The sequence below is a fragment of the Gavia stellata genome, chromosome 4 (assembly GCF_030936135.1).
Source record: "Gavia stellata isolate bGavSte3 chromosome 4, bGavSte3.hap2, whole genome shotgun sequence".
NCBI lineage: Eukaryota > Metazoa > Chordata > Aves > Gaviiformes > Gaviidae > Gavia > Gavia stellata.
Genome location: NC_082597.1, coordinates 60359428 through 60384247, shown reverse-complemented (window position 1 = coordinate 60384247; position 24820 = coordinate 60359428). Strand labels below are relative to the sequence as shown.

At 41.9% G+C, this 24820-nt stretch overlaps 2 protein-coding genes across 3 annotated transcripts in view; one reads left to right on the top strand and one right to left on the bottom strand.

Annotated features, from left to right (window-relative positions):
- TIMP3 (TIMP metallopeptidase inhibitor 3) overlaps positions 1 to 18906 on the top strand; it is a 41703-nt gene extending 22797 nt beyond the window's left edge. Inside the window, exons 2-5 of the mRNA XM_059816981.1 lie at positions 6311 to 6393; positions 12761 to 12872; positions 13571 to 13692; positions 14331 to 18906. Coding sequence (XP_059672964.1) covers positions 6311 to 6393; positions 12761 to 12872; positions 13571 to 13692; positions 14331 to 14528 — 515 coding nt within the window. The 3' untranslated portion in view covers positions 14529 to 18906. The remainder of the gene's footprint in view (positions 1 to 6310; positions 6394 to 12760; positions 12873 to 13570; positions 13693 to 14330) is intronic.
- Positions 1 to 24820, bottom strand: part of SYN3 (synapsin III) — a 179818-nt gene that overhangs the window by 112353 nt on the left and 42645 nt on the right. For both annotated transcript variants that reach the window (XM_059816858.1, XM_059816860.1), the window contains one exon: positions 21882 to 21971. In XM_059816858.1, coding sequence (XP_059672841.1) covers positions 21882 to 21971 — 90 coding nt within the window. The remainder of the gene's footprint in view (positions 1 to 21881; positions 21972 to 24820) is intronic.

Below are 24820 nucleotides of genomic sequence, written 5' to 3'. Positions count from 1 at the left end.
GAACAAGGCAAGAGAAAGCTCCTCTATTGTATTTTTTCATCCTTCTCACATTTTGCAAGAAGCCTTCAAATACAATACTCTAATTTTTAAAAATTATATTTTGGTTATGTAGGAGGAGGTGACTTTCAGTACAGACAGATCATCAAACAGATTCGAGACTTATATCTGTTTTTTTCCCTCTTCATGAATCCCCTGCTGTCATCAGCATTTCCCTCTCTGTTCTGCTTTGCTGTGGAAGTGGAGGAATGGGTGAGAGGCTGCTTTCTTGTTCCCCTTCCAAAGCAGGCCCCACACACTTGGTTCTTATACAAGCCTATAGCCAGCAGGCAATTTAATGGAGCTTCCCAAGAGACTGCATACAGCTGGGCCAGACTTCCAGTCCAAAGGACCAATCCACTTGTAGTCATGGTCCTCTGTTATTAGGGAGGCCAAGAGTGTTGGTAATAATTGCTAACAGATCAGTCAGGGGGTGGGAAAAGGAATGCAGCTCATGAGGGAGAGTGAGCAAAACACAGCAATTCTGTCTTTTTAGGAGCATCGTCAGTGCCAATGCTAGAAAATCTATGTGTAAAAGCATCCTGCCTTGACCAGGTTAGGAGACACCCCCATAAATGCCAGAATAAACTGGTATCTCAGTACTGTTAGGCATGCTGAGGAGTCTTAAACATACAAGCTATCTTAGCCCTGTGTGATGTGAGCCCTCCAGCATGTACCAGCACAGGAGTTTTTGTGAGACAGGCTGAATAAGACTGTGGCTAGTAAAGTTGGTAAAAAGTTCTCAGTAAATTGCTCTTGGAAGTGAGCCCTTGTGTAGTCTTTGGATGAGTTAAATGGCAACCATACTCCTTGGCATGTCCTGTGTCTAGTGTTAAGGCAGCATTTCCAAGTGCATCATTCTGTTGGGACCCTTTCTCCAGCGCCCTGGGCACATTGCTGCTCCCCATATATTTTTATTTTGCCACTATTTGGATGTCAAAGAATGCACTGGGAGAATAACTTGTCCCCTGTGTCTCCATTAGTAAACAATATGAATCTTCCACATCCTTCACTTACTTAAATGCAGTAAGCATGCACCTCAGCCAAACCTGTCACTTAAAAGTACTCATATCGCACACCAATAAAATAAATCCTTGAAACAATAATGAGATGTGTAGCATTTATTACTCTCCTGAGCCATTCATGATAATTGGTCACAAGGGTAAAGGGTTTGGAGGAAATCCTGGTCTCTAAAGGGTGTGTGCCTCCACTTAAAATACTGTTTATGGATGACAACCGGCCCACTTGCATGAAAGCATCTGGTTCTCATCGTGCAGTTGGGCATGCAACTGGGATTCGTGGTGTTAGGTTGTGCATGTACCATTGCACTCTCGTTAATGTAAGGTGAGATTTGTGATAGTGTCACCATCTAGTGGCTGGCCCCGATAAAGCACAGAGGCTTGCTTGAACTAAGGCAGTTGATGCCTTTGCTTTTCAGTTGGGAGAAAGAGCTACTACACATGTACTAGCTAGTGTGTGCCTGGATGAAGTGACTTGGTAGTTACGAGTCTTTTCACCATGTTTCCTCAGCTTGGCAAATGCTTGTCTTAATCTCACATGTCCACTTCCCTTACATCAGTCATTGCCTGTTTGTCTACTCCTTGCCTCATGAAAAGAATGCCCACTGCTATCTCAGCTGTGAAGCCAGTGTCCTCTTCTGCTTCATATCGTACCTTTAGGCTGATTCTTCCTATGAATCCTTGAGAAAATGGCCACAGAGTAAGGGATAAAGTTAAGAGTACTTGAGTTAGATATGTGTGCATTTGGGCAAATACAAATGCATGTAGGGCCTTTTTCTGCTATGCCCATTCCAATTTGTTTGCATTTTATAAGACCTCATCCAGTGACATGTAGAAAAAGATGTGATTTTTGTGTGTATTTGTGTGCATACATGCACATGCAGACAGTTTGTACCACACTAGAGATGCCAGTGAAATACAAACCATTAGCTGCTTGCACTATACTAGTCCTGTGGCAAATCTGAGCCATCTGTGTTCCTAAGCACTCAGCTAGTTTACATTAAAAAAAAAAAAAAGGCAAAGGAAAAGTGACAAATACATTAATCATTTGTGATACCTTGTTAGATGTATTTCTTGAATCCTCAAACACAGCAGGTTGTTATTTTCTTAATTTTTTTTTTTTAGAATATCAACTAAATATCCGGTTTTCTTTCTGTCTGTTCTCTCCCTCATCTTTTTAATCATGTCAAATGTTGAGAAGCAGCACATATGTTTTCTCCTTTTTGAATCATGGTATGGCTGCCATGCTTATCTTACCAAGATTTATATCCTCATCTAATTTAACTTTTCATAAATAATTACAAATCACTCATGAGACCTTGTCAACTGCTCCAGTCCCACAAAATGACCCGACCTGAAACCCCAAAGTACTGAGAAACATTCATCTCAGTATTTTCATAGGCAGTACTTCAAAGGAATTGTGGTTTAAAAATATGCAGCTATTTTGGTGACCACTTGTGTGGGATAAAGTTTCCCATCAGTAATAGCAGGACTGTAATATAGCTTCAGGGAAAAGAAGGAGTTCGGGGGAGCATTCACAGCACCTTTTGCTTGATTCTGCTCAAGCAGTAGGAGTCCCCAGAAGTAAACAGTTGACTTCGTTAATGTAACACGGACTGAATTTGCAGCAGAAATACTGTAAATTTCTGATGCTTTGCAGAGGGTGAAAAATTACTTTGGCAAGTATGCATGGCCCCCACTCAGTTAGGAACAACGTTCTTTATCTTCTGACTAGGTGTGAAGAGTGGTCCAGCAGTATAACTAGGGAGCGGTGGTTTGAAGGAGCAAAGACAGGAACTGGGAAGCATGTGGCTGCAGATCTGCAGCTTGGACCTCTTTTCTGGGCAGATTTACAAGTGGCTTTCATGTGTGGAGGCTTAGGATGATGAAGTTGGACACGCAAGAGCAAACGCTGAGCAGTCCTGTCCATCCAGCATTTCTCTCCAGTTACCCAGATGCATCTAACCCTGAGAGCATGGGAATTTAGCCTCACAAAATACAGGGGGTAGACTCAAGTTGGAGTATCCTCTGCTCCTTGGCTATAATCTTGTCTTTTCCTATAATAGGAAAAATGAGGCAGGGTGGGTTCTTTTTTCATTCCTAGCTTTTTGGTAAAGGAAAAAACTTACCTAGCAAAGTTACCATTTGAGTGACAAAGGCAACTTCTCTGAGATACAGGGGGCTTTGACTCATTTGCAAAAGGCTTGAAATGATGGCCCACACTAAGGTTTTTCATGGTTTTTACTAGGTGAGTTTGCTAGCATGGTTGTTCTTCTCTAACTTTACTGGGGAAAAATAATACAAAAATACAGATCCTTCCACCTACTTGCAAGGGTAGCATTAATTGAAATTGGGATGCTGTTACATGCTAGTGTAGATGCGCATTTTGAATCTTTGGGACTATGGTGAAGCTGTTGATTACTCCATAAATCAAAGTTGGTTTCTTTCTGAAGTGGCTGTGCTACTCTAACTAGAAGTTAAAGGGCTGCCAAGCTAGTAGCGAAGTACATGAAGAAAATGGGTTTTTCAGATATTTTGTCAACAATTGGGAATGTGCCTGTCATCTTTTATGCTAACTGTGTTCTGGTTTGGAAACCCTAGCATTTTGCAATATTGTCTTTTAGTATATTTCTTACCATTGTCAATAAGTTATAAGATTTCATTGTTGATTTCAGATGTGTTGGGCAAAAACCATGTTTTTCAATTTCAGTGTATCAGATATGCAATAGATGAAGATAAGACTTTTGACACCCTTTGCTATAGACTCCAGCATTAGCAAAATGCCCTAGAATTCACAAAGCCGTAAGCAAATTGTGTTCTTTCTCATTGACCCTTAGGCAGTCTGGTAGCTTCACTGATGGTGGTGGTGGCTGGGGGGAACAAATGGAAGAACTTAGTTCTTTAAAGATATTTGCAGTCCTCAAGGATATGCTTCAATATACCTACTAAATTTTGAAGAAGGGAGTAAATCGAAGTCTGAACAACTTGTTACATAGAAGAATCAATAAAATTGTACTGGCTTTTACTGCTATCAGATAATAGAAGTTTGAAAAAAAATTAAGAATGAAGTTTTACACTCAATGAATGAAGGTTTTGTTGGTCCTTTGAATCAAAGCCAGCAGGACTGTCTTACCTAGTTTAAAATTTATTTGACAAGTCTGGCTGAAACACAGGATATAAATCAGAGCAAAGTGAGTTTGTCTTCATTTCACACCATCCTCATGGAACAAGTTCCAGGAACTGGTGTGTATAACGAGACCTGTCTCTTCCTTTAAATCTGTTCTTCAGATTATTCAGAAAGCTGAGACGAGATTTTTGCCTCATTAGTTTGGTCTAGGTAGTGAACAAAAACTTAGCCTCCTCTTTTTCCCATTTTTTCCAGTGGGCTTCTACAGCTGTTTGAAACCTAAATGAGCTAAGAAGCAACAAGGTGCTTGTTTAATGGCCTATACTCCTAGCAAAATGGATCCTGAACTTTGTTGCTGCTTTTAGGTAGTGCTGTAATGCAAATAATAACTCGTTGGGTTTTCCTGCTTGCAAAGGAGTACCTCCACCTCTTTGTCTCCCTTCCATGCCTTCCTGCTTTTTAATGAATTGTTTTCTGTGATGCATTAATATGATTCATTCAGCACAACACAGATGAAATGCTGCAAAAGTTGCTGTGAAAGCAGTACCTCTGTCCTGTGCAGGGAGTTATGATCAGGGCCTTCATAGGCTCAGTGAAAATGATGCACGTGGTCCGTTTTAGTTCCAGACTACTGAAATCCAGCAACCATTGGGCCATATATTCAGCAGAGATGTGTTGTTTGCAGTGATGTACTGATACAAGCTTTATGCAAGACTGATATCTCATCTTCCACAAAAAAAGGGGTTTCTGGGGGATTTATGTATAACTACTACATTGTCAGTCATGTTATGGATATGTTGCATTCTTTGTATTACTCTACTGGAATAATTTTCATAGCCCTTGTAATGAGAAGCTTGATGAATAAGATTTTAGTAAAGATTTGCGTGATTATATTGTAGTTTTGATGTTTCTCTTGATTGATGGAATTTTGAGCTCCTTGTTGAATTTGGTTTGTCCTGTTGTTTGTATGGATCTCGTTTGGGGAACAGGGTTTTCTAACAGTGATCCTTATTCTTCCCAGGACTGGTCTTCTCCAATATAATTTTCTGCAGCCCTTGTAAAAAATTAAGCCACTTCTGGTGCTTGTATAATGTGATATGATTGTTCTTAGGGGACCAGACTTCAGCTGAATAATGCCTGCCCTGTCACTAAGCTTTGCTCCTCTACTGTGATGAGCAGGTGATTGCAGAACTTTTTCAAAGAGGATCAATGGAACAGTAGGTTTCTTTTGTGGAATGCCCCAAAAATAGATGGGCATGAGAAAACTTCCTTAAGCACTGACTGTGAACTACCCACTAGATCCATCTGAGGGACCTCAAAAACCTCATCTATGATGGCTTGGGCTCAGTTGGCATTGCTGTGGTGTGTCTGTGGTACAGTGGAGGTATCTGTGTCAGGCTGGATGCTGCATGCACACACACATACACACTGCCCCTTAGTATCCGTGAAGAAATTAAGTGCAGTGTACGTAAGGTCTGATGGGTCAGCTTTATTTGTCTTCCAGGTGGCTTCTGGCTGGCCTGGCAGCTTTCACTGTGGGCTTGATGGTTGCTGAACAATCTGTTTTTGCACAGCAGCCATTTGTTCAGGGGAGCCATTTGTTGTGAGTTTTGTGGTATCTGACAGGTGGCAGCTGTAGTGAAGTCCCCAGATATGGGATATTCCAGTGTGCTGTATGTATTATTGTGGTTATTGGGAACAGAAGCTGCACTGCGCACCCAAAGAACAGTTTAAAAGTAGTATCTTGTTGAACATCATTCTGTATATTGAGAGTTAAGACATTAAATATGAACTTCATCCCAGTGGCTTGGTGCAAAGATTTTAACCTGTCTTGGCCCCAGCTATAGTCTGCTTTGCAGATTTCAGTGAGATTTTAACATAAATAATGTTTGTACTTATTCTTCACACAGAACTGGATTTCCTCTAAATAAATACTTGCTTTGGCATCCCATTTTACATGCCTTCATTGTGTGTGAGATTTAGAATAAATTGAGAGGAAGGTTGGCCTGGAGTTTTGTTTTATTTTACAGAATAATTTATCTAAGTGCCTTTTTTGAAGTGGAGGGTCTAGCCTAAATGTTGTGTTAAGTTGTTTATAATTTGTTGTATTTTTCCTCTCTTATGACAGTGATCAGAGCTAAAGTTGTGGGGAAGAAGCTCATGAAAGATGGACCATTTGGAACGATGCGATACACAGTCAAGCAGATGAAGGTATGTTTGCAGACATTTCACATAGGCTTGTAGATATGATAATGATTCTAATTAACATGTAATAATGAACAGAATTTGCATACTTAAAAACAGCACCTAACTTTTTGTATTGGTCAGCCAGAATGGAAGGTAGCCAGCAATTGGTAGAAATTTGCCTGGAGAGGGGAAAGGAGCAGGAAGAGGTTATTTCTGACATACAATGCTGAATACCTGAATTCTTCCTTTACTTTAAAAATTTCTGGTAGTAAAAGATGCCAGATGGGCTTCTCTAGATACTGGAGTCCTGTTTGTGTTCAACATACACAGCGTTAGACTGTGGAAATGCAAGCTTTTCCGTGCAGCACTTTCACTAAATTCAAGATATGGTGGTGGTAGGGGGTCCGGCAGCCTTGGGAGAGTGGTCTTTCATCTTTTCTTCCCTTGCATGCTTTGTGACGACCAGTTCGAATGATTGCATTTTTTTCATGTACAGAACAAACAAACTCGTATACCAAACACTGTAGCTTTCAAGTATCATCAGCTCAGAAGAGCTATAAAGTATTGACTCTGAGGTCAAAAGAGGTAGATCTTCTACACCAGTTGCTTCTTTTCTCTAGTTCCTCTCTTCAGAGCTCTAATTCTTTGCTGTACAAACTGCAGTCAACCTGCTGCTTTGGACCTAAGTTTTTTTCTTAAACTGAACCCTTGTTACGTAATGCTAAAAATCAGCCCTAGATTGTTTTTCTTGGCTGTGCCATTCCAGTCATAAGACTGGTTTATGTCTTTAAATAAAAAAAAATGGAATTGGAAAAGCTTGGCAGAGACTGCAGAAATCTGAAACATATTAGACAAAGTAAAGGTTCAGAAAAAAACAGTCAACTTGCCTGCCTCCTAACAGTAACTCTCTTTATAAGGCAGTTTATAGCTAAGCACGAAAGCTGGAAGGAGGAGACGCAAAGCCTGTTTCATAAGCTGTCACAAAACCACACACGTAGCCAAATCTGGTCCTGGCATGGCTCTTCTGCTAGAGTGGAATGCTTGCACTTTGAATAAGAGGGCGTGAGGTGCGGGGTTTACTAATTTCCTTAATCTTAAAAATTTCTTTTTAAGATTCAAAAGGAAATATATATATTTGTTAATTAACTTGTATTTGTAAAGAAGGCAACTGGCTATGTTGGCAGCAGTGAGAAAATGCTGCCACTTCTTTTTTTTTTTTCTTTTTTTTTTTTTTTCTGATGGCTGTCCCTGGCCTCATCAGGTTTGCAGCACTCTGCGGTTCTTGTCCAGCTTTGTCACTCTCCAGCTCAGCCAGTGTACCTCACTTCACAAAACTATTCAATGTCCACATGCTGCAGTGTCTTCATCAACTCTTTTTTTTTCTTTTTTTTCTCTCCCCCCCTCCCCCCCCCCCCCCCCCGATTTTGTCCATCTCTGTCCAGGATCCCTACTTTTTCTCCTACTCAGTTCCAAGAGTTTGGTGCTTCCTTTCTAACATATGACCATGAACAGGGTCCAGTGGTTATCTAGAGTAACACTAATCCCCCAAATTAATTATTACCCTTTACCAACCATAACGTTAGCCTTTCTCCTAACTAATGATACAGCCAGTGAGCTGCAGTGTCGGAGATCTCTGGTTCCTCCTCTGACCTAAGAGTTGGCAGTAGTGTCCCTGCTATGAATAGAAAAGGCTTCTATGTCTCTGCTGGCATGGGGAGGAGCATAAGCCCAGGCAAGGTAAGCATGTTGAGTGGAGCAGCAGCCACTCTACCATCACGATTGACACCATCGTGTCAATCTTTAAATATGATGCCTGAGCCTCTCCTGGCTGTTTTCATTGGGTTATTCTGGAGCACAGGGCCAGGGTGTTTACAGCAGATATTGCAGTAATCCGCAATGTCCTTGTGCCGAGACCACAAGAGAACAATTGCCTTTTTGCAGGAGTAGTTCCACAGTGTTTTGTTAGGAAGCTGCGTGTCCAACAAAAGCAGGAATGATTTTAAAGGGGAGATCACATGTTGGTCAAACTGCCTCTATGGCTGCTACATAGATGGTGCGCTGGTGAGATGTTGCATTGCACATTTAACTGTGACCTTTGGCAGGAAGAAACCTGAAGCAGTCAAAGTGCTCAGTAGAACTGGAATGTCCGGAGGGCATAGTTCTTGATAAACAAACAAACGAAGTCTTTTCTCTGAAACCCTGCTGTCTTTCTGCTGAGCTTAGAGACTTCAGTATAAAGAGGGATTCAGCTCCGTGCAGTGAGGGAGATCAGAGTGACGCAGCAAATCTGTCCCTTGCTTGCCCCAATGAAAGCTGACTGTCCTACTGCTGAAAAGAAAACTAAGTAGGCCTATGGCTCTGCACAGCTGCATGGGAACAACTCTGAAGATAAAACTAACATGTCAGTGTTTTTTGGCCACCTATAAACCCATCTCTACCTGCAGATGGAAAATAAACAGGCCATTTAGTCTATCAGTGTGAAAAGCATTGAGAGACTTAAAGGGCAACAAACAAACTTTGTATTTCTTTCATGGGTTCCTTGGAGTTTGCTGTGGCTGATTTTTGCTCTCACTAACAGTCCTGAAATCACTGCTGAATTTCACAACTAAACCAGCTTGGGGCCTGGACTGGAGCACAAGGTCAGCCCACAGGCACAGAACAGTGCCAGGCTTTCTAGCATTCAGGTTTGTTGTCTGAAAAGGCCTTGTGCTTTTTCAAGCACCCTCTGCCTTCCCCCATAGCTTTCTCAAATAATTTAAGAATATTTCAAGATCACGTGTCAGAAATCTCCACAGGACTGAACTAACCCCTGCATGTTCTGTGATGCTGCAGTGCATTTTGAGAATGGTGCAAACCTATTTCAGGAAACTGCAAAGGAAACAAGGAGATAAGACATATTCTACTCCATGTACACAAACGGTCCTGGCTGACCACAGCAGCACTCTGCATAGGCTGCCAGCAGCAAGGAGGCTTTCCTTGGTTTGTTGCTAATCTGTAAAATGAGTCTAAGGGGTGAAACCTGATAGTCCCAAGAGGAAAGAAGTGGGGTGGGATTAATTTAGTTTAATTTTGGACAGACTAAAATGAGGTGTTGAGTCTTTCCTGCTCTCTTGATTGTTGATGGAGAGAGACAAGAACCACCAAAGTGTAATTCAGCCCACCAGTTGTAGACAGCTATTTTAGGATGCGCTGAGTTCTTCTGGAGATGCCTGTCCTTGGCATTTAACTAGAGAGGATGCCTAATTCGTGTGAAGTGCCTAAATTTTACGTAGCTGAAGGTTAGGCAAGATGACTCCAAGCCTTGGTATCTAGTGTGACCTCACATGTGAGGGATAGAGGGAGGAACAATGTATTACAGGGTGAAGTTAAACATGCAGCAGGAACCACCGCAGGATTTGCATGTGCATTTCTGAGGCAGTATGGGGGCTGCTAAGGGAAATGCTGACACAGCTGGAAATAGAGCAGCACTAGCAAGCACCACCATGTGACGCTTGCTAATACTTTGTTCCCTCTCATTATGCTTCCAAAAATACACATTTGTGGTGACAGGAGGACTCCGAGGGTAGCAGTTAGGCGAGAGGATAGCTTTATGGTTGGTTTTCTTCTGACTGGTCTAATAGCACTTCCAGGATATTTTGTATATCCGGAAATAATGCTTAAGGTATTGTTGTATTTGTTTTGAAGAGGGCATCTATAGAAGATTGCCCCTTGCCAAATTTTCTTTTTCCTCCCCTGAGAACCAAGGTCATGGTGAATTTTCTTTAGTCATCAGAGGATGAGGCAGGCCCTGTCTGCCCCCAACACTGGGTCAATTAGCGTGACAGTTGCTAGCGTTGATGAGGGTCACTGAGGGGTGAGATGAAGTACTTTTTGAGAGGCTGAGCATGCTTCCTTCAGCAGCCCTGACAGTGCTGTCCCTGATGGTAATGTGAACAGGAAATTAGGTCCAGGAGTCAAAAACCAAACCCTAGTTCATAGGCAGTCATGTTGAGCTTGATGGTACAGAAGATGCGAGGAGTGATGACTGTAAGGGTCCTTAGGAAGGGCCTGAGCACCTTCTCAGAGGAATGATTAGTCTAGCTTGTAGCCCTTTCTGCCAGGGGGAGAATGGGCTCAAAGTGTGCCTGTGCACATGTAGACTTTATAGTACAGATATTTAATTAGCCCAACACTACTTGGAGCTTAGCACTCTGGGTGACAGATCACTTGTACTGCACATGCAAAGCATACAGCTGTCTGCAGTGTAGATAATGCACTGCCTGGAGAGACTGGGCAGCCCCAGCTGTTACCTTCGCTAGTCTTATCGGCTTAGATACTGTTATCATAGCTTCTTGGTGTGATGCCCACTAGAATGGGGTCTGTACACATGATCTTTATTCTATGTGCCTTTCCTCACAGTAGCCTTGTGAAGCAAGGCAGAGCTGTTCTACAGAGAAGGAACAAAAGTGTACTGAGGGCTAAATAACTCATCTAAGGACAGACAGGATGCTTGTGCCACAACCTAGATCTCAGCTATCTTGAGCATAATTGGAAAATCTGAGTAGATCATCCCATACCAAGAAAATTGCAGGGATAAAGTAGAGATTAGGCAAGGTTCAGTTCTTCCATATTCATTGAAAGACTTTGCTCACTTATGGACACAATGGTGTATTCCAAACATGATCTGTGAGCTTTTGTTGATACGGTATGATTAATTTAAAAAAGTGCTTTCCTTGCATATTTGCTGAGTGTAAAAGGAAGGCGGGAAAATGCAAAACCTTTAGCATGTCTTTTACTTTACACAGCAGTGCTGTTACTGAGTTGTGATACTGTTATAAGATTATGCTGATTGGGGTAATATAAGAAGAAAAAACCAAACTGGCAGACATTCCATGCTCAGAAGATAGTTTGACCTCTCAGCATAGCAGAATTAGTAGTAGTTTTTTGGTTTTTTATATGCAGTATCTGGGCCTAGCATAAAATCTGTTAAATCAACAGACAACCTTTCACTGAATTCATGGAGGTATGAATCAGGCCCCTAACACCATAAAGAATAGCACAGATGAATTCTATAGAAAAAAAAAAAAAAAAGGTTTGTTGTTTTTAAAGGCATGGGGGGAATAGTGAAAGATGAACAAATGGGGACACATACCCTGGGATAATAGGGGACTTCAAGAAATAGAATACAGCGTGGAAGAGAATGCCACTGCTCAGGTGTCACAGCAGCAAGGATCTATATCTCTGGGATTGTTTGGGATTCTTTTTTTTCCTTTTTTGCCTTACTTTAATATTTACAGTTAAAGTGAATGTGAATGTGCTCTCTATCAATAAAGTTGACAGACAAAAGGATAGGCTGGGAAATGCTTTGAAACTGTGATTCTCTCTGACTTCTATTGTTTTCCTTTAACTTTTAAACATTGGCCATTCATACGGTTGGTGGGGAAGAAAGAGAGACTGAATAATTTGAAAAGATAACCAAGTTTTACAGATGAAATTTGGAGGAAAATCATCCTCAATGTTTCAAAATTAGGATATGCTTTATTGGGTCCGATGTATGCATGCAGTGGTTGTTTCATTGCTAGGCACAGACTTCATTATGCTACTAACAGGCATTTCCCTAAATTGCAGTGGTAAGGTCAAGTCAGATAGGGACACATGCTAATTTCTGACTGAATCCAACTGCCAGTATATCTGTGGGTTCATATTTCAATTAAACTGAATTGTATGTTGGCTTCCACTTAAGAAAGGTTATGAAAAAGGAGAAGGAGCATAGAGGAATTACGTATATATGATATTTCTTTATGGTGCCCATCAGTACCAGGCTAATTTTAGGAGATGGGGTGGAATTCTATTTCTGCATTCATTTAGAGAAACATTAAATCCTTGCTGAGGTCAGCAGGAGTTGCATATGCTAGGCATTTGAGAAGGAAGTGTCTGGCTTGATGACTTAGATCAAGCACCAAAGGTTTGAAACTCTTACAGCAGCAACACTGGAAAATAGGGTCATTGTTTAAAAGAAATTGTTTAAATCACATGAAGGAGAAAGGTTCCAAACTTGAAACAATTTAATTTCTCCCTAATTATGAGCTATATAAAGAAAAAATATTCTTCAGAATGTTGGCAGAGCTTCCAATGTTGGCGCTTTGCTCACTCAGTGCCACCGCAACTAACGCGAGTGGGGAAAAGTGGTCCCTCTGCTGAATTGCAATGGCTTGTTAATAGGTGAGTATTCTCCACCAGCAGATCTGGGGAGACTTGCATCAGAGTCCAGCTAGTGCCATTAGTCCTTCACCCTTCTAAAGACTAAAAGTTCACTGCTTGCCACCGCAGTCTAGGAACATAAATTGTAAAGAATCTAAGTGAAAAGTCGTCATCTTAAGATGACTTAAAGCATTTTTATTTGTTTCTCTAGATGTATAGGGGCTTCCAGATAATGCCACATGTTCAGTACATCTACACAGAAGCCTCTGAGAGTCTTTGTGGAGTCAAGCTGGAGGTCAACAAGTACCAGTATCTGATTACAGGTAAAGGACAGTGCACTTCTTCATAATCAAAACCTCTTCTGTTCTATACATATACCTGCTAAGGACATGGGCAGCTATGTAGACAGCTCTATATGCAGGTTCCCACGTGTTAAGATGGTCAACAGTATTTTGATGTTCAGTATTCTTTAATACTGAGAGTAATTTCACTCTCTAGATTTCCCTCTCTTTCCAGAAGTATCTCTTATACCCAGACATGTTGTGACAAATATGCTGTATAACAGTCCACAGCTGTCAATTCATACCTGAGCTGGCATGTCTGTCACAGGGAACTGGTTGCTACTCAGCTGTGTCAGAAATGGAAGATCCCTTTTGGAATGAGCTGGAGAAATGCAGGCTGCTGAGATGGGGGGATGCAAGGAGATAGAGATGTGGCAGTTGCCAAGTCTTGTTTCTAGTGAAGGTGCCAATTCACTTAGTTTTGCTCTGTTACTGAGAGGAGCTTGACAGCATTACTCACCTATATGTTGTTGCTGGTGCTTACAGCTAGCACAACACTCCTAATTTGCAGAAGTGCTGTAATCTTGCTGGCCAGAGATGCCTGAACCAGTTAATAAAAAGAAAGCAGTTGCTGAGCAGTGACTGAAGCCAAACATATTGAGAGCATTAGCAATCTCAGGAAACAAGAAAAGTGCTTGAGCTGAGAAGTGCTAACTTGTGACCATGTCTCTGTTTTCAAGGCCGTGTGTATGAAGGGAAGGTTTACACTGGCCTTTGCAATTGGTATGAGAAATGGGACCGGCTGACTCTGTCCCAGCGTAAAGGACTGAATCATCGTTATCATCTGGGCTGTGGATGCAAGGTATGTGTGTCTCTAATTAGGTGGCATTAAGACATTCAAACACTAGAATTCTGTTTTCCTTGGCTGGTAATACCAATGATGCTGGTGAACAGCCAGGAAGAGAAATGAAGGACAACAGTTTTTACAGGGGAAAAGGTAAAGCTCAGCTTTAGTGTTGAGACCAGAGAAGAGATAATCAAATAAAAATGCAGAGTCTATGCCTTTTTAATGCCCTGTTGGAGTTAACTGGGGTTGGGGAAGGCTTTCAGAATCCACACAGAATCGTGTGCAGGTGAATGAAATCAGGTACCAGAGGCTTAGGAAGATATGTCCAGCTTTTTCCTGTGTAAACATTTTGAGTGCTTAAAACCTCACAGCCTGGCACTGGCACTAAGATTTTTGCTCACGGCCCCAGGCCTGCAAAAACATAGATGCAAGCTCAACTTTTCTGCACCTGAAAAGCCCTTTAGACTCTGGAATTACCTGTGTATGTGAAGCTAAGCACATGCTTATATGCTTACTGAACTGAGACTGAATTTTGGGTTAGTAAGCAAGGTTTGAGGGAGTGGGATTTTGAATCCCTTGTTTCTGGTGAAAAGACATTTTATATAATATTGTTTTTCCATGTAGCCTTACCTGATTGCTCTTTACAATTGCAGATTAGGCCCTGCTACTATTTGCCCTGCTTTGCCACCTCCAAGAATGAGTGTATTTGGACAGACATGCTCTCCAACTTTGGCCACTCAGGATACCAAGCGAAGCACTATGCCTGCATCCAGAGAGTGGAAGGTTACTGCAGCTGGTATAGAGGATGGGCGCCTCCAGACAAAACGATAATCAACGCCACAGATCCCTGAGCAAGCTATCCTTTCCTTATCTCCCCTCTCCCTTACTTGTGGCTGATCTTCCTTTGGACACTAACTCTTACCAGATCATGATGATGACAATGAAATTAGTGCCTGTTTTCATGCAAATTTTAGCACTTCGAACACTTAAAAAAGAAAAGGAAAAAAAAAGAGGAAAGAAAAGAAAAAAGTCTGTGCTACCTTACTGAATTTGTAATCACCTTTTCCATTTTTTGATACCACTCATTTTGATCAGATGACACTTGGGAGCTTACTTTTGCACACCAGAGGGAAAAATGGGAGGAAAAACAAAAGAAAAAAAAAAGAAAAAAGATGGAGCTCTTGCTCTCTTAAAGGTATCATTAGCTGTAGCAATACAATCTCTATTTTTTTAGGAAAACAAAAATCTAAAAACTATGCCAATTAGGCACTGTATTCTATGCGCTGGCTTCCTGTCACCCCTCCTCATGCACTAAGTGCTGAAAATACATAGAAAAGTATATTTGAAGGAAAACAGGTTTCATTAATCAGATTGGCAAATGAAACAAACTGAAAAGAAACCCAGCCTAAACTCTGGAAAAAATGACGTCCAAAAGAAATCCTCCTGTATGGGAGAGATTGGCAATGTGATTTACTCTAGCAGTGGGAGAATTCACCTGGTGTGTCTGACCACATCATCTGGTACAAGCATTGTTGACTGACTATCCTAGCTAATTCAGTCACAGCGTGAATGCAACAGCACATTCGAAGTTCTGGCTTTCCCCAGAACAAAACAGAGTATTTTGCATTTTTTTGTTGTTAAAAAAAACAAAAGCCCCATCCCCTATGTTCAGGGAGGTAAACTGGCCTACAGCAGATGAAGTGCTGTGCCATCCTGTTCTGAGCAGCATTGGCCCCTGAAATTTTTGCAGTTTAGCTTCACCAGCAAAACCAGCTTGTGAACACCTTAAACCAAACAGATGCAAAAATACCAACTGTAAATCAATCACATGGAAGAGGGAAAGGGGAGACCTGCTAAAGCTCTTACTATTAAAAAAAAAAAATCTATTGCCAAAATAGTGTTTTGCTGAACTAAGATGTATATACACATAATGACATAAGCTATTTTTGACAGGACGTGGAATTTTTTTGGTGTTATAAACAGAAGAATGGTTTGATTGTGTTTTAAAGACAGAAATATTGACATTCCAAGTCAGTGAGTTGTTTTTAAGATATTGAAGCTCCAGTGTATCTGCAGTAGTGGCTACAGTCATTGTTTCCTCTGTACCTCCTTGCACCACGGTTCCTCCCCTGCAGCTACACTAGCTGCATTTGTTTATATAGTGAAAGGAAGTTTGTGGGAGGGCTAGGCAAGGAAAAGTGGTCTCCTAATAAGTTCTGGCTGGGATCATAAAATTTCAGCTGCCCAGAGGATTCCTTCTGTGTCAAGTGCTGTGTTTCCCTCTAGGCACTGTTAAGCATAGCTCTGTGCATGTGTTCATACCATATCCTGCAGTGATGTGGGAGGAGGAGCCTTACTGTCTTGTGCTTTGCTGTCGACTGGAGAAGTTTTTTCGTTCTATTTTGTTTTTTATTAAGAAAACTATAATATAATTTTTCTTATCAAATAAAAGTATTTTAAGTTTTAATGATGGTGAAGAAGGGGTGCTGACAAAATGGGTGACTGAGTTTTGGATGGGGAGGGCTTGGGCAGGGAGAAGATTATGCTTAACTACATTTTTGTATTATTATGATTATTTATCTTAAGTTTCCATGTATCTTCAGTTCATTCCACTTAGAAAGCAGAGCTGCCACAAGCAGGAAAAAGTGTTGCAGTGATTCCAGTCCGGGGCAATACAGCATTTTACAGTCAGTGACTTCAATTACTGGGGAGTTGTTTGAGGCCTCTTTGCCAAATGGAACAGAAAGGGTGTCTGAGGTGGACACTGATGTGTTTTTATGTTCCTTGCATGCTACCAGAGTTCTGCCACATGTACATCCCCTGAAATGCCTCATTTACTAGATGAATTGTTGCAGCAAAAAGTGCATAGTTTCATTTTTAACATGAGCTTTAAAGGGCATTTTCAAAGAGTTGATGTAAGAGGTGCCTAGGTCTGCTGTGTATTTTTTTTCAGCTGCTCCGAGTGGCAACGCAGCACAAAACACACTGAAAGTCTGTTGGATTTTCCTGTGATTCAGGCTTGGAACACTTTTCAGAAGTGCTCTTCCCTGTGACTACTCCTAAATTATGGGTTGGAGATGAGAGGGAGAGTAGGGTGCTTCACAGCACCCATCATAGGATCAGGTGGTGGGTCAGAATGTTGCCCCTTTTGGCAGAGTATGGGGTTGGGCTTTGGGCACAGTGGAGCAATCTCTGTTCGAGCTGTGCACAGCTGACAAATCTCTAAAGGTCACTGAGGACAGAGTGGAGCCGGCCTCGGCACTCTCACTGTTTGCATTCTGTAGAGTTGGCATCGCTGGAGATGGCCCTCCTCATCCTCAGGGTGACTTTGCAAAGCTGACGTCCCTTTGAGCTGCAGCCGCTTTTCATGGCTTTGGAAGGCTAAATAAAAATGCCCCTTGATGCAGTGAAGTGTTGATTTGAATTTTCATTAAGCTGCAGCTCTGCATATTTTACCTGTCACTGATTCATTAGCTAGCTGAGACATCACAGTATTGCACTCGAAGTATTGTGAAAATATTTGCATTCTAATGCTATGAGGACTTGTGTCCCTAAGTAGGATATAATGTAGCTATGTGCTTTGTAAACAACAAAACAGCAGATGCATTACCAGAAAATGAAGCGTATTCCCATTTTATATTGCAGATGGTAAAATATTTCTGAGGTGCAGACAGCTAGACTGGCAGGGTTGGGGGTTTGGTAGCAAATCTTTCCCCTTGCTGTGTAAAGAAACAGTTGTTAAAAGGCTTTTAAAAATGTGGAGCCGAAAGGAGGGGGAAGAATCCAGTAAAAATACATTTCTTTTGGGAGGCTTCTTAATTTTGTTTCTGTGCGTGCTATCAGGGACATGTATTTCTTGGGCCAAGTTTAGCTTGTGCTTGCATTACGAACCTGACTGAAGGCTCCCTTTAAGTGGGAGGGAGCCATTAAATGGATTGAACAGGCTCTAAATCAAAGACTTCTTCCTTTCTGTCTGCTCTCCTTTCTTCTGTCTTGCTAAGTCACTTCTGCCTGCCAATGGACAAAACTCTCTCCCTCATTACAGGCCATGCAATATGTGGGAACACCAGGCATGGAGATGTGAAGAGGCAGGTGTGTAGTTCTCCCCAAAATGTTAGGCTATGGAGCATACAATGGCTTGCAGCAGCAGAAATATCTTCCTGTCACCTCTGACATGCTCCTCACTTCACCCCATAACCTAAGGTCAGAGGAGCTGTCAATGGCACAGCTGATATGAGCATGACCTTTGGACATGTACAGGATGAGGGCTTCCCCCCCTGTCATGCTTTAGATATATCAACATTATTAAAAGTACTTTTTAAAATGCATAGCTCATTTCTAGACTGTTGCTGTTCGCTTTCTTATTTATAAATACTTTTCCTTATTTGCTTGAAAGTGTTGTCCCCTTTAGAATTAAAAAAAAAATATAAAAATATATTGAAGGTTTGGGAAAGATCGGATTCGATTTTCCTTTTCCAAAATGGAGGGAGTAGAGGGCAGGAGGAGATCTGTGCATAGAGTACCTTGAATGAAGTCCTCTTGTGGGAGGCTTCTCCCTGCCCTATATGGGACAAACCTGCCATTTTAGGTCTAAATTTCCCATGTTTTGAAGAGTTACATGGCCCTTTAGGTAGGACTATTCTAAAACCTAAATATATCACTGTATCCCATTCATACTTGGCCGGAGCAAAATGCTACCTCAGGGTGATGGGAAAACATTCTGTTGTGTTTTTTACAGTAAAGGCTGTTTGAAGCAAAGGCATCCGTGGGAACAAGTTTCCATTCTTTCAGATGTCTCTGAAAGTGTATCTCACTTATAATGTATTTTATAGCTTAGAAAGGCAGAAAAAAATTTAGGGAACTGCAAAAATTTTTTGTCTTTTTTAGAATAAGTGTCTTTTGGGGCTACCAGTCTTGAGAAAAATCTTAAAAATCCACTAAACATTTGCTGCTGCTTTGCCTGTACTGGCTTTTCATTCTCTCTGACACTGTCCTTCCTTCATAGAGCCACTCTGCTGTTCCTGATAGTCATGGAAACTTGGGGAGGGAACCAAACCCGTGTGAAAAATCTTGTCCAGAAGGAATGTATTTGTTGCTAAATTTTCTAGCACTGTTTACAGTTTTCCTCCATGTTATTTATAAATTTTATATTCCGTGAATGTATATTGTCTTTTAAGGTAATGTTGCATAATGTTCACTTTTTATAGTGTCCTTTTATTCTAAACAGTAAAGTGGTTTTATTTCTATCACAGACATTCTGTCTCTGCTTCAGTTATAGTAGTTTCTGTCCACTTCAAATGTATACAAATGGATTTGCAAGTGGATTTATTAATTTCCTTCCCTTTCTTGATACTGTTTTATTGGGCCCAAAGCAGATATTCCACCTCTGGCAATTCTTGTTCTTTGGCAAAGATCCCTCCAGCAGTCCCTCCCTCTTTTTAAGAGGTTGATCTCTCTAAAAGAAATCCCTTTTGAAGTTAATGTATCCCACTTGTTAACTAGCCATAGGGGGTCACTACAGAGCAAGGCAGTCATTATGGCTGTCATATAGCACCAGTAGGGCCTTAGAAGAACAGTTGCCAGATTGCTATTATTTCCAGTAAACTAATCACTGGGGGGCAGGTAGAAAGGTGCATGCCCGTGGCAAAGGAAAGAGATTTGTCTTTTGGATCTTTTCTGCTGTAAAATGTCTGAGCCTTGTGTCTTCTCTTTATGCTTACTGTTTAAGGCTGGTTAAAAATGCCATGTTGTCATGAGTAGGAAGCTTCAGAGAAAGAGTTCTCAACTAAGTTAAAATGCTCACAAAAATGGCCCTACTGTTAGAAATGTCCTTTATCTCACTTTTACATTAGGAAAATCTCTATTCTCTACACAGATGAAAGAATGGAACAGATTTTTAAGTCTGTTCTATGTTTAATCCAAAGGTTTAGAAAGTAAGGTTTGGAAAGTTTTGGACATAGGAGGATGAGGATCTCTTATGTGAGAACTTCATTGCTTAAAGTATATCACATTGCAAAGAGGTAAAACCATAACACTAGTTATAAACACTTCCAGGGGCTCAGTCATCAAAGGACCACAGTATATTTTACAAGTGCTAACTGGCACAGCTTGAAAATGCCTCCAGGAAAGGGAAGAAAAGAGTGGGGAAGGGGAATCATTATATTCCTGTCTGACACATGGAGAAGCTGATGCACAGTGGGCAAGCAAGTTTCACAGCTATTTGGTGGAGTGATGACTGCACTGGATCTTGCTTGGCCTAAGCACTTGCCCTCTCAGCCTCTCACAGCCCATGATACTGTGAGGATGCATCTAGAAAAGATCTTGAGAAGTTACATAGATTCATTCTGTGAGGCAGACCCCCCATCTGGAAAGGGCTGGCCTGAATTTGCCCAAGGGATTATTGCTCGTGTAAATGTTTGTAAAGTGACTGATTTAAACCAGATTACTCAAGCTTGCATATCAGCAACAGTGTTTGTGTTCACATGAGATAATCTGCAGTTTAAAAAGGTTCCTGTATTCTTTTGGAAGTAAGCAATAACATCTACAAGTAAGCAATAGCATCTCCAAGTAGGTGACAAATATGTGAAATTAAGATCAGTGCCCTGCTAAACCAAACTACTGTGGTGGTAACAAATGCATTTACATGCTGAGGAATCAAGAATCAGATTTCCAGACACAAAAATAATGCTAGAAGTGCTATCTAACATATTTGCAATGAAAACCTTGATCAAGTCTTCCAAAAATACCATTCCTGAAGCGATGGTCACACAAAGTCACAACTGTCCTGAAGCGTTACATATGTCACAAGCCCCTCTTTATAAATCAGCGGGAATTAAATGCAACAGGATCTATCAACTAATTTGTCTTAAAAGTCTGCAACAAACTGTCACATAGTGTTTAAGGGCCATCCATTTATGTCTTAAATGGTAATACAGCTCTTACCACTGCATTACTTGAGTGCTTCACAGCACTTATGACTGTACTTACCTCCATGATGTGCCTGTGAAGTATGGAAGGGCTGTTGTCCACACAGCACGGGTAGAGAACAGAGTATTGGAACAGAAAGATGAAGGATTGGCATTTCAAGGTATTCAGGTACCTAGCAAGCACTGGTGGGATTTTTCACAGGAAACTAAATAAGGCTTCCTTTTGAATTTTGAAGCTCCCACTAGGTGCCTGTATCCACCATTGGGTACCTACACCATATTATGCATTGTGGTTGGCCCACAGTGTTGCAACAAGTGTGTGAGAAAAGAGGGGTTTGAATGCTTTTGAGGCCTGGTTTCACATCTCAACAACCCTAATCTTCAGGCTGCCAATGCTGCTCGAGTTCACAATCAAGTGTGGGAAAAAAGCTCAGCCAGCCAGTGGCTCACTCGGGGGATCATGGTTCACACAGGGTCTCATCAAAGCCTCAGCCAGGTAAGAAGAGCCACTAATTCATGGATGTAAGTTGGGAGCAAAAATTCATGAAGAACTAGCCACCCTTTAAACCCAGGGAAAACAAGAGACATGAACAGTTTTAAACAAAGCCACTCACTTTGCCATGTTCTCCAGGACTAAAGGCACCTATGCAGATATCTTTGGAAGGTACCCTAAGAGTTTGGTACAGTGTCCAGTAGCCACACAGGGCACTGAGTGTTTAGTTATTGATAGGAAGACTAGACCCCAGAGCCACTGTGCAAAGGAAACATCACAAGCTGACGCAACCTCTTTTTCAAGAACTCCAGTTTGCTTTGAGTACCTAGTCAGGCTGATAAACGTTTCATGGATGGCAACCACGTGACAGACCAAGAAAACTGACACTGTGAAACAAACATCTCTTATGGTCCATTTTCCAGATTGTCCATGTATTTTCAACAATTCCAGCAGGGGAAAAAATCCACTTTATCTGAATAAAGTGAATCCTTACTCTAAGGGGTGAGCTTTGGTTGATTAGTTTTTACAATGGATTTTTATTTTGGTGTTAAGCCTGTTCTAATTTTTCACCTTTTCAGGGTCTATACCTGACCTGGGGGAGGGCTGGGCAAGAAGGGAAAGAGACTCCCAAGCACTGCTTTTTGCATATTGCTTTTAGCTAGTAATTCTCTGGAAGTAAAACTGAGACTCTTCCCAGCATTCCCACCACCATCTCTTGTGCCCAACTCACATTCATTGCTTCTTCCCCATCTACCCCATAATCAGAAGAAAGCAAAGGTACTCACCATCTGCTTATGGCTTGGGAAGAACGTTTGCTCCACGAGGGGGAACTTCTCAGGACCCAAAGAGTTGAAGATTTTAATGAGCTGAGAGAACTTGGAGTGAGGGGGGAAACAGAAAAAGAGACACGGTGGATGTCAGTGGCTCACTGCGTAACAGGTGAAGTGCTTGCAAAATGTTCTCATACTGGTGAAGGAGGTGAGAGAAACATGTTAGCATGCCTTTCCCACCTTGCGTTCTTGACCTGAGAGCAGCAAGAAAATACGAAGTTGCTGTATTTACCCAGGGCCAAGCCAGCCTGTGTACACAAACTTTGGACTAAGAGAGCAGAGAAGGGTTTCAACAGCCAGAAGGGATCAGTTTGGGTTTAGTTACAGATCTGCTATGAACAAGCTTTGCTTTCCAAATGTGGCTGGGGAGAGGGTGGGGGGGTTCTTCTAGGCAGAGGAAAGTGCTCAGAGGAGTGACCAGGCAGGAAATCAGTGCCACCCCTCCTGAGCAGAGACAAAATAAATCAAAGAGCTCCCTTGGATCTCTGCCCCACCACCAAATCAAAGCAGGGCATGTTTACCCATCATGTGAAGGGAAGGAGAATTGCTAAGGGACAGAGATGACTAGAGGGAATTGCCCATGCTACCTGGTTTGAGTGTTAGACTAAGGAAGCATGAGCCCACCAGCAATCATAACTGACATCTATTACAAACCAAGGGTCTCCCAACAGCCCCCCATGCATGGCAGGAGAAAGGGGACACCATTTGGTACCCCTGTCCCATCTACCAGTGAGGTCTGAGGGAAGCACCAGCCTGTGAGGATGGTACCAAGAGAAAGCAGTATGTAACATCAATGGGGAAAGCAACAGTGCTGGTATTTCATGTACAAGAGCGAACATTTGCCATTGTCCCAGCCTATCAGCATGAACTTCACCATTATCACCACTGTCATCACTATTATAAACTGCTTATCATTCAGGGTTGTGCCCAGCCAGACACAAAGCTCCTCGTGGTAGGACTGAGTTTTGATTTCTGTTCAAATTCCTGCTCTGCTTCGGCCATCTGTGAAGCAAGCAGATTATTCTGTACATTGTCTGCAGCCTCCCTGTTCAATCTTGATCAGCTGGAAAAAGACCCTAAAACTATAAGAGAGAAACTTAACAACCGTGACAGAAAATGTTGCTGAAGCAGGGTTGGTATACCAAAGAGAATAAGAAATGATATACATATTCCAGAAGCCTTCTGGATCTCAGGAGCAACTTAGAATCTTTACGATCACGCCTCTAGCCATTCTGCTTTCTCTCTGAAGAGGTACAGCCCCGTTACCACAGACAATGCTCAAATGGCAGTGCTGTTGGCGAAGTGGTTAGACTGGCAGCCTTGCAGAAGGGGGAGTAAAGCCGAATAAGGTAGTTTGATTATTTTCATGGATACTAAGAGAATAAAACGATTGGGGATTACTCCACAGATAAGAATCTTGTTTCCTGCGGAGCTGGTAGATGTGACTGAATTCCCCATTGATGTCCTATTTGCAAAGTGATTTAGAAACTGAATCTAGTTTCCAAGCCCCCTCAGAATTTGGTAAAATCAAGTTAAATTAGTAAAGACCTCCAGCCTGGGCCAAGTCTCACTGTAAGTCCTTTACAACAGTTCCTTCAAGTTCTCCCATCAAAGATAGGGATGCATTCATCTTGAAGGAGGTCTTTGTGTCACCTGTGTGACAGGTGGTAACACACAGGGAGGTAACACACAGCTTAAGGGAAGGAGACAGGCATCTAGGGAACAAGGGAAGGGAAAGAAAGCCCTCTTTCTTTCCAGCAGCATCAGCTGCCTAATCTTACATGTTCTGAGCACTTCTGAGCAACGGCTGAAGCCGGTAAAGGTACCAACTCGCAGCCCCAAGGTTACACTGCAGATAAAGAGAGAGCTACTGAGAATGTTTTCTCCTGAGTAGCTACGTTAGGGCTCCTGTCCTGGTTACTGGGCTAGTCTAAGCAAAAGCATTTCTGTATAAGAAGTTGAAACTTCAATCGGTGGTGGAGAAGAAGTATCCCTTTGGGAGTTAAAGGGTGGTATGGGTATAAAAAAAATGCAGCCAGTGTTTAAAAAATTTAGGCTGCAAGGTGTGTGCCAGACCCAGGCCACATGCTGAAGGGGCAGCTGCCAGAAGATTTGCAGACAAATGCAAAGAATCCTTTTGCTAATCTTGTAGGTCAAAATGTGGCATTTAAGCAAACCCAGAAAACATCAAGAGGCGGCATATCCCATCACTAACACCACCACCCCCTCACATGCATCAGCAGATAAGAGGAAAACTCCCTGTGTAGAATAATTATCATTGGCAAGGAGAGCGTTGATGTTTGGGAAGGAGGACAGCTTGCTTCTCTTAACTACTTGCACTAGTCCTGCACATCCTAGAGAAGAAAAATAAAGCCCTGTTTTGAAAAGCAAAGTGAGAAAACAGGGCTTAAAAGTTAAACAGAATGAGACAGAGACAAGAGAGGAGGAAAAACACCCTGGCTGAGAGCAGCACATGTCCCTCACTGCATGTGTACACAGCCCTGGTGAAACACGGACGCCATGACATTGAGGTGACATACGTTTATCCTAGGAAAACAACTCAAACAAAATAACTGGCACAACTGTGCAGCTGACAGACAGCGTCCTGACTTGTTCCTTGGGCTTCCTTTTTGAAGCACATAGCTCTTGGCTTTTGCTGATATAACAAGCATTTCAGATGGACAGATGACAGACTCAGCCATCTGGGAACCTCCTCAATGGGCCAAGCCTACAAAAAGATCTGACTTTGGTATTGACCCTCATGGGACAATTCCCTCCTTTTTTTCTTTTTTTTTGGCAATTGTTAGGGACAGGATATTGGCAAAGAGACACCCATGTTACATGGTGCAGCAGCCTCTTAGATACCTGACAGCAGAGCTCGTACCCATTTTAGA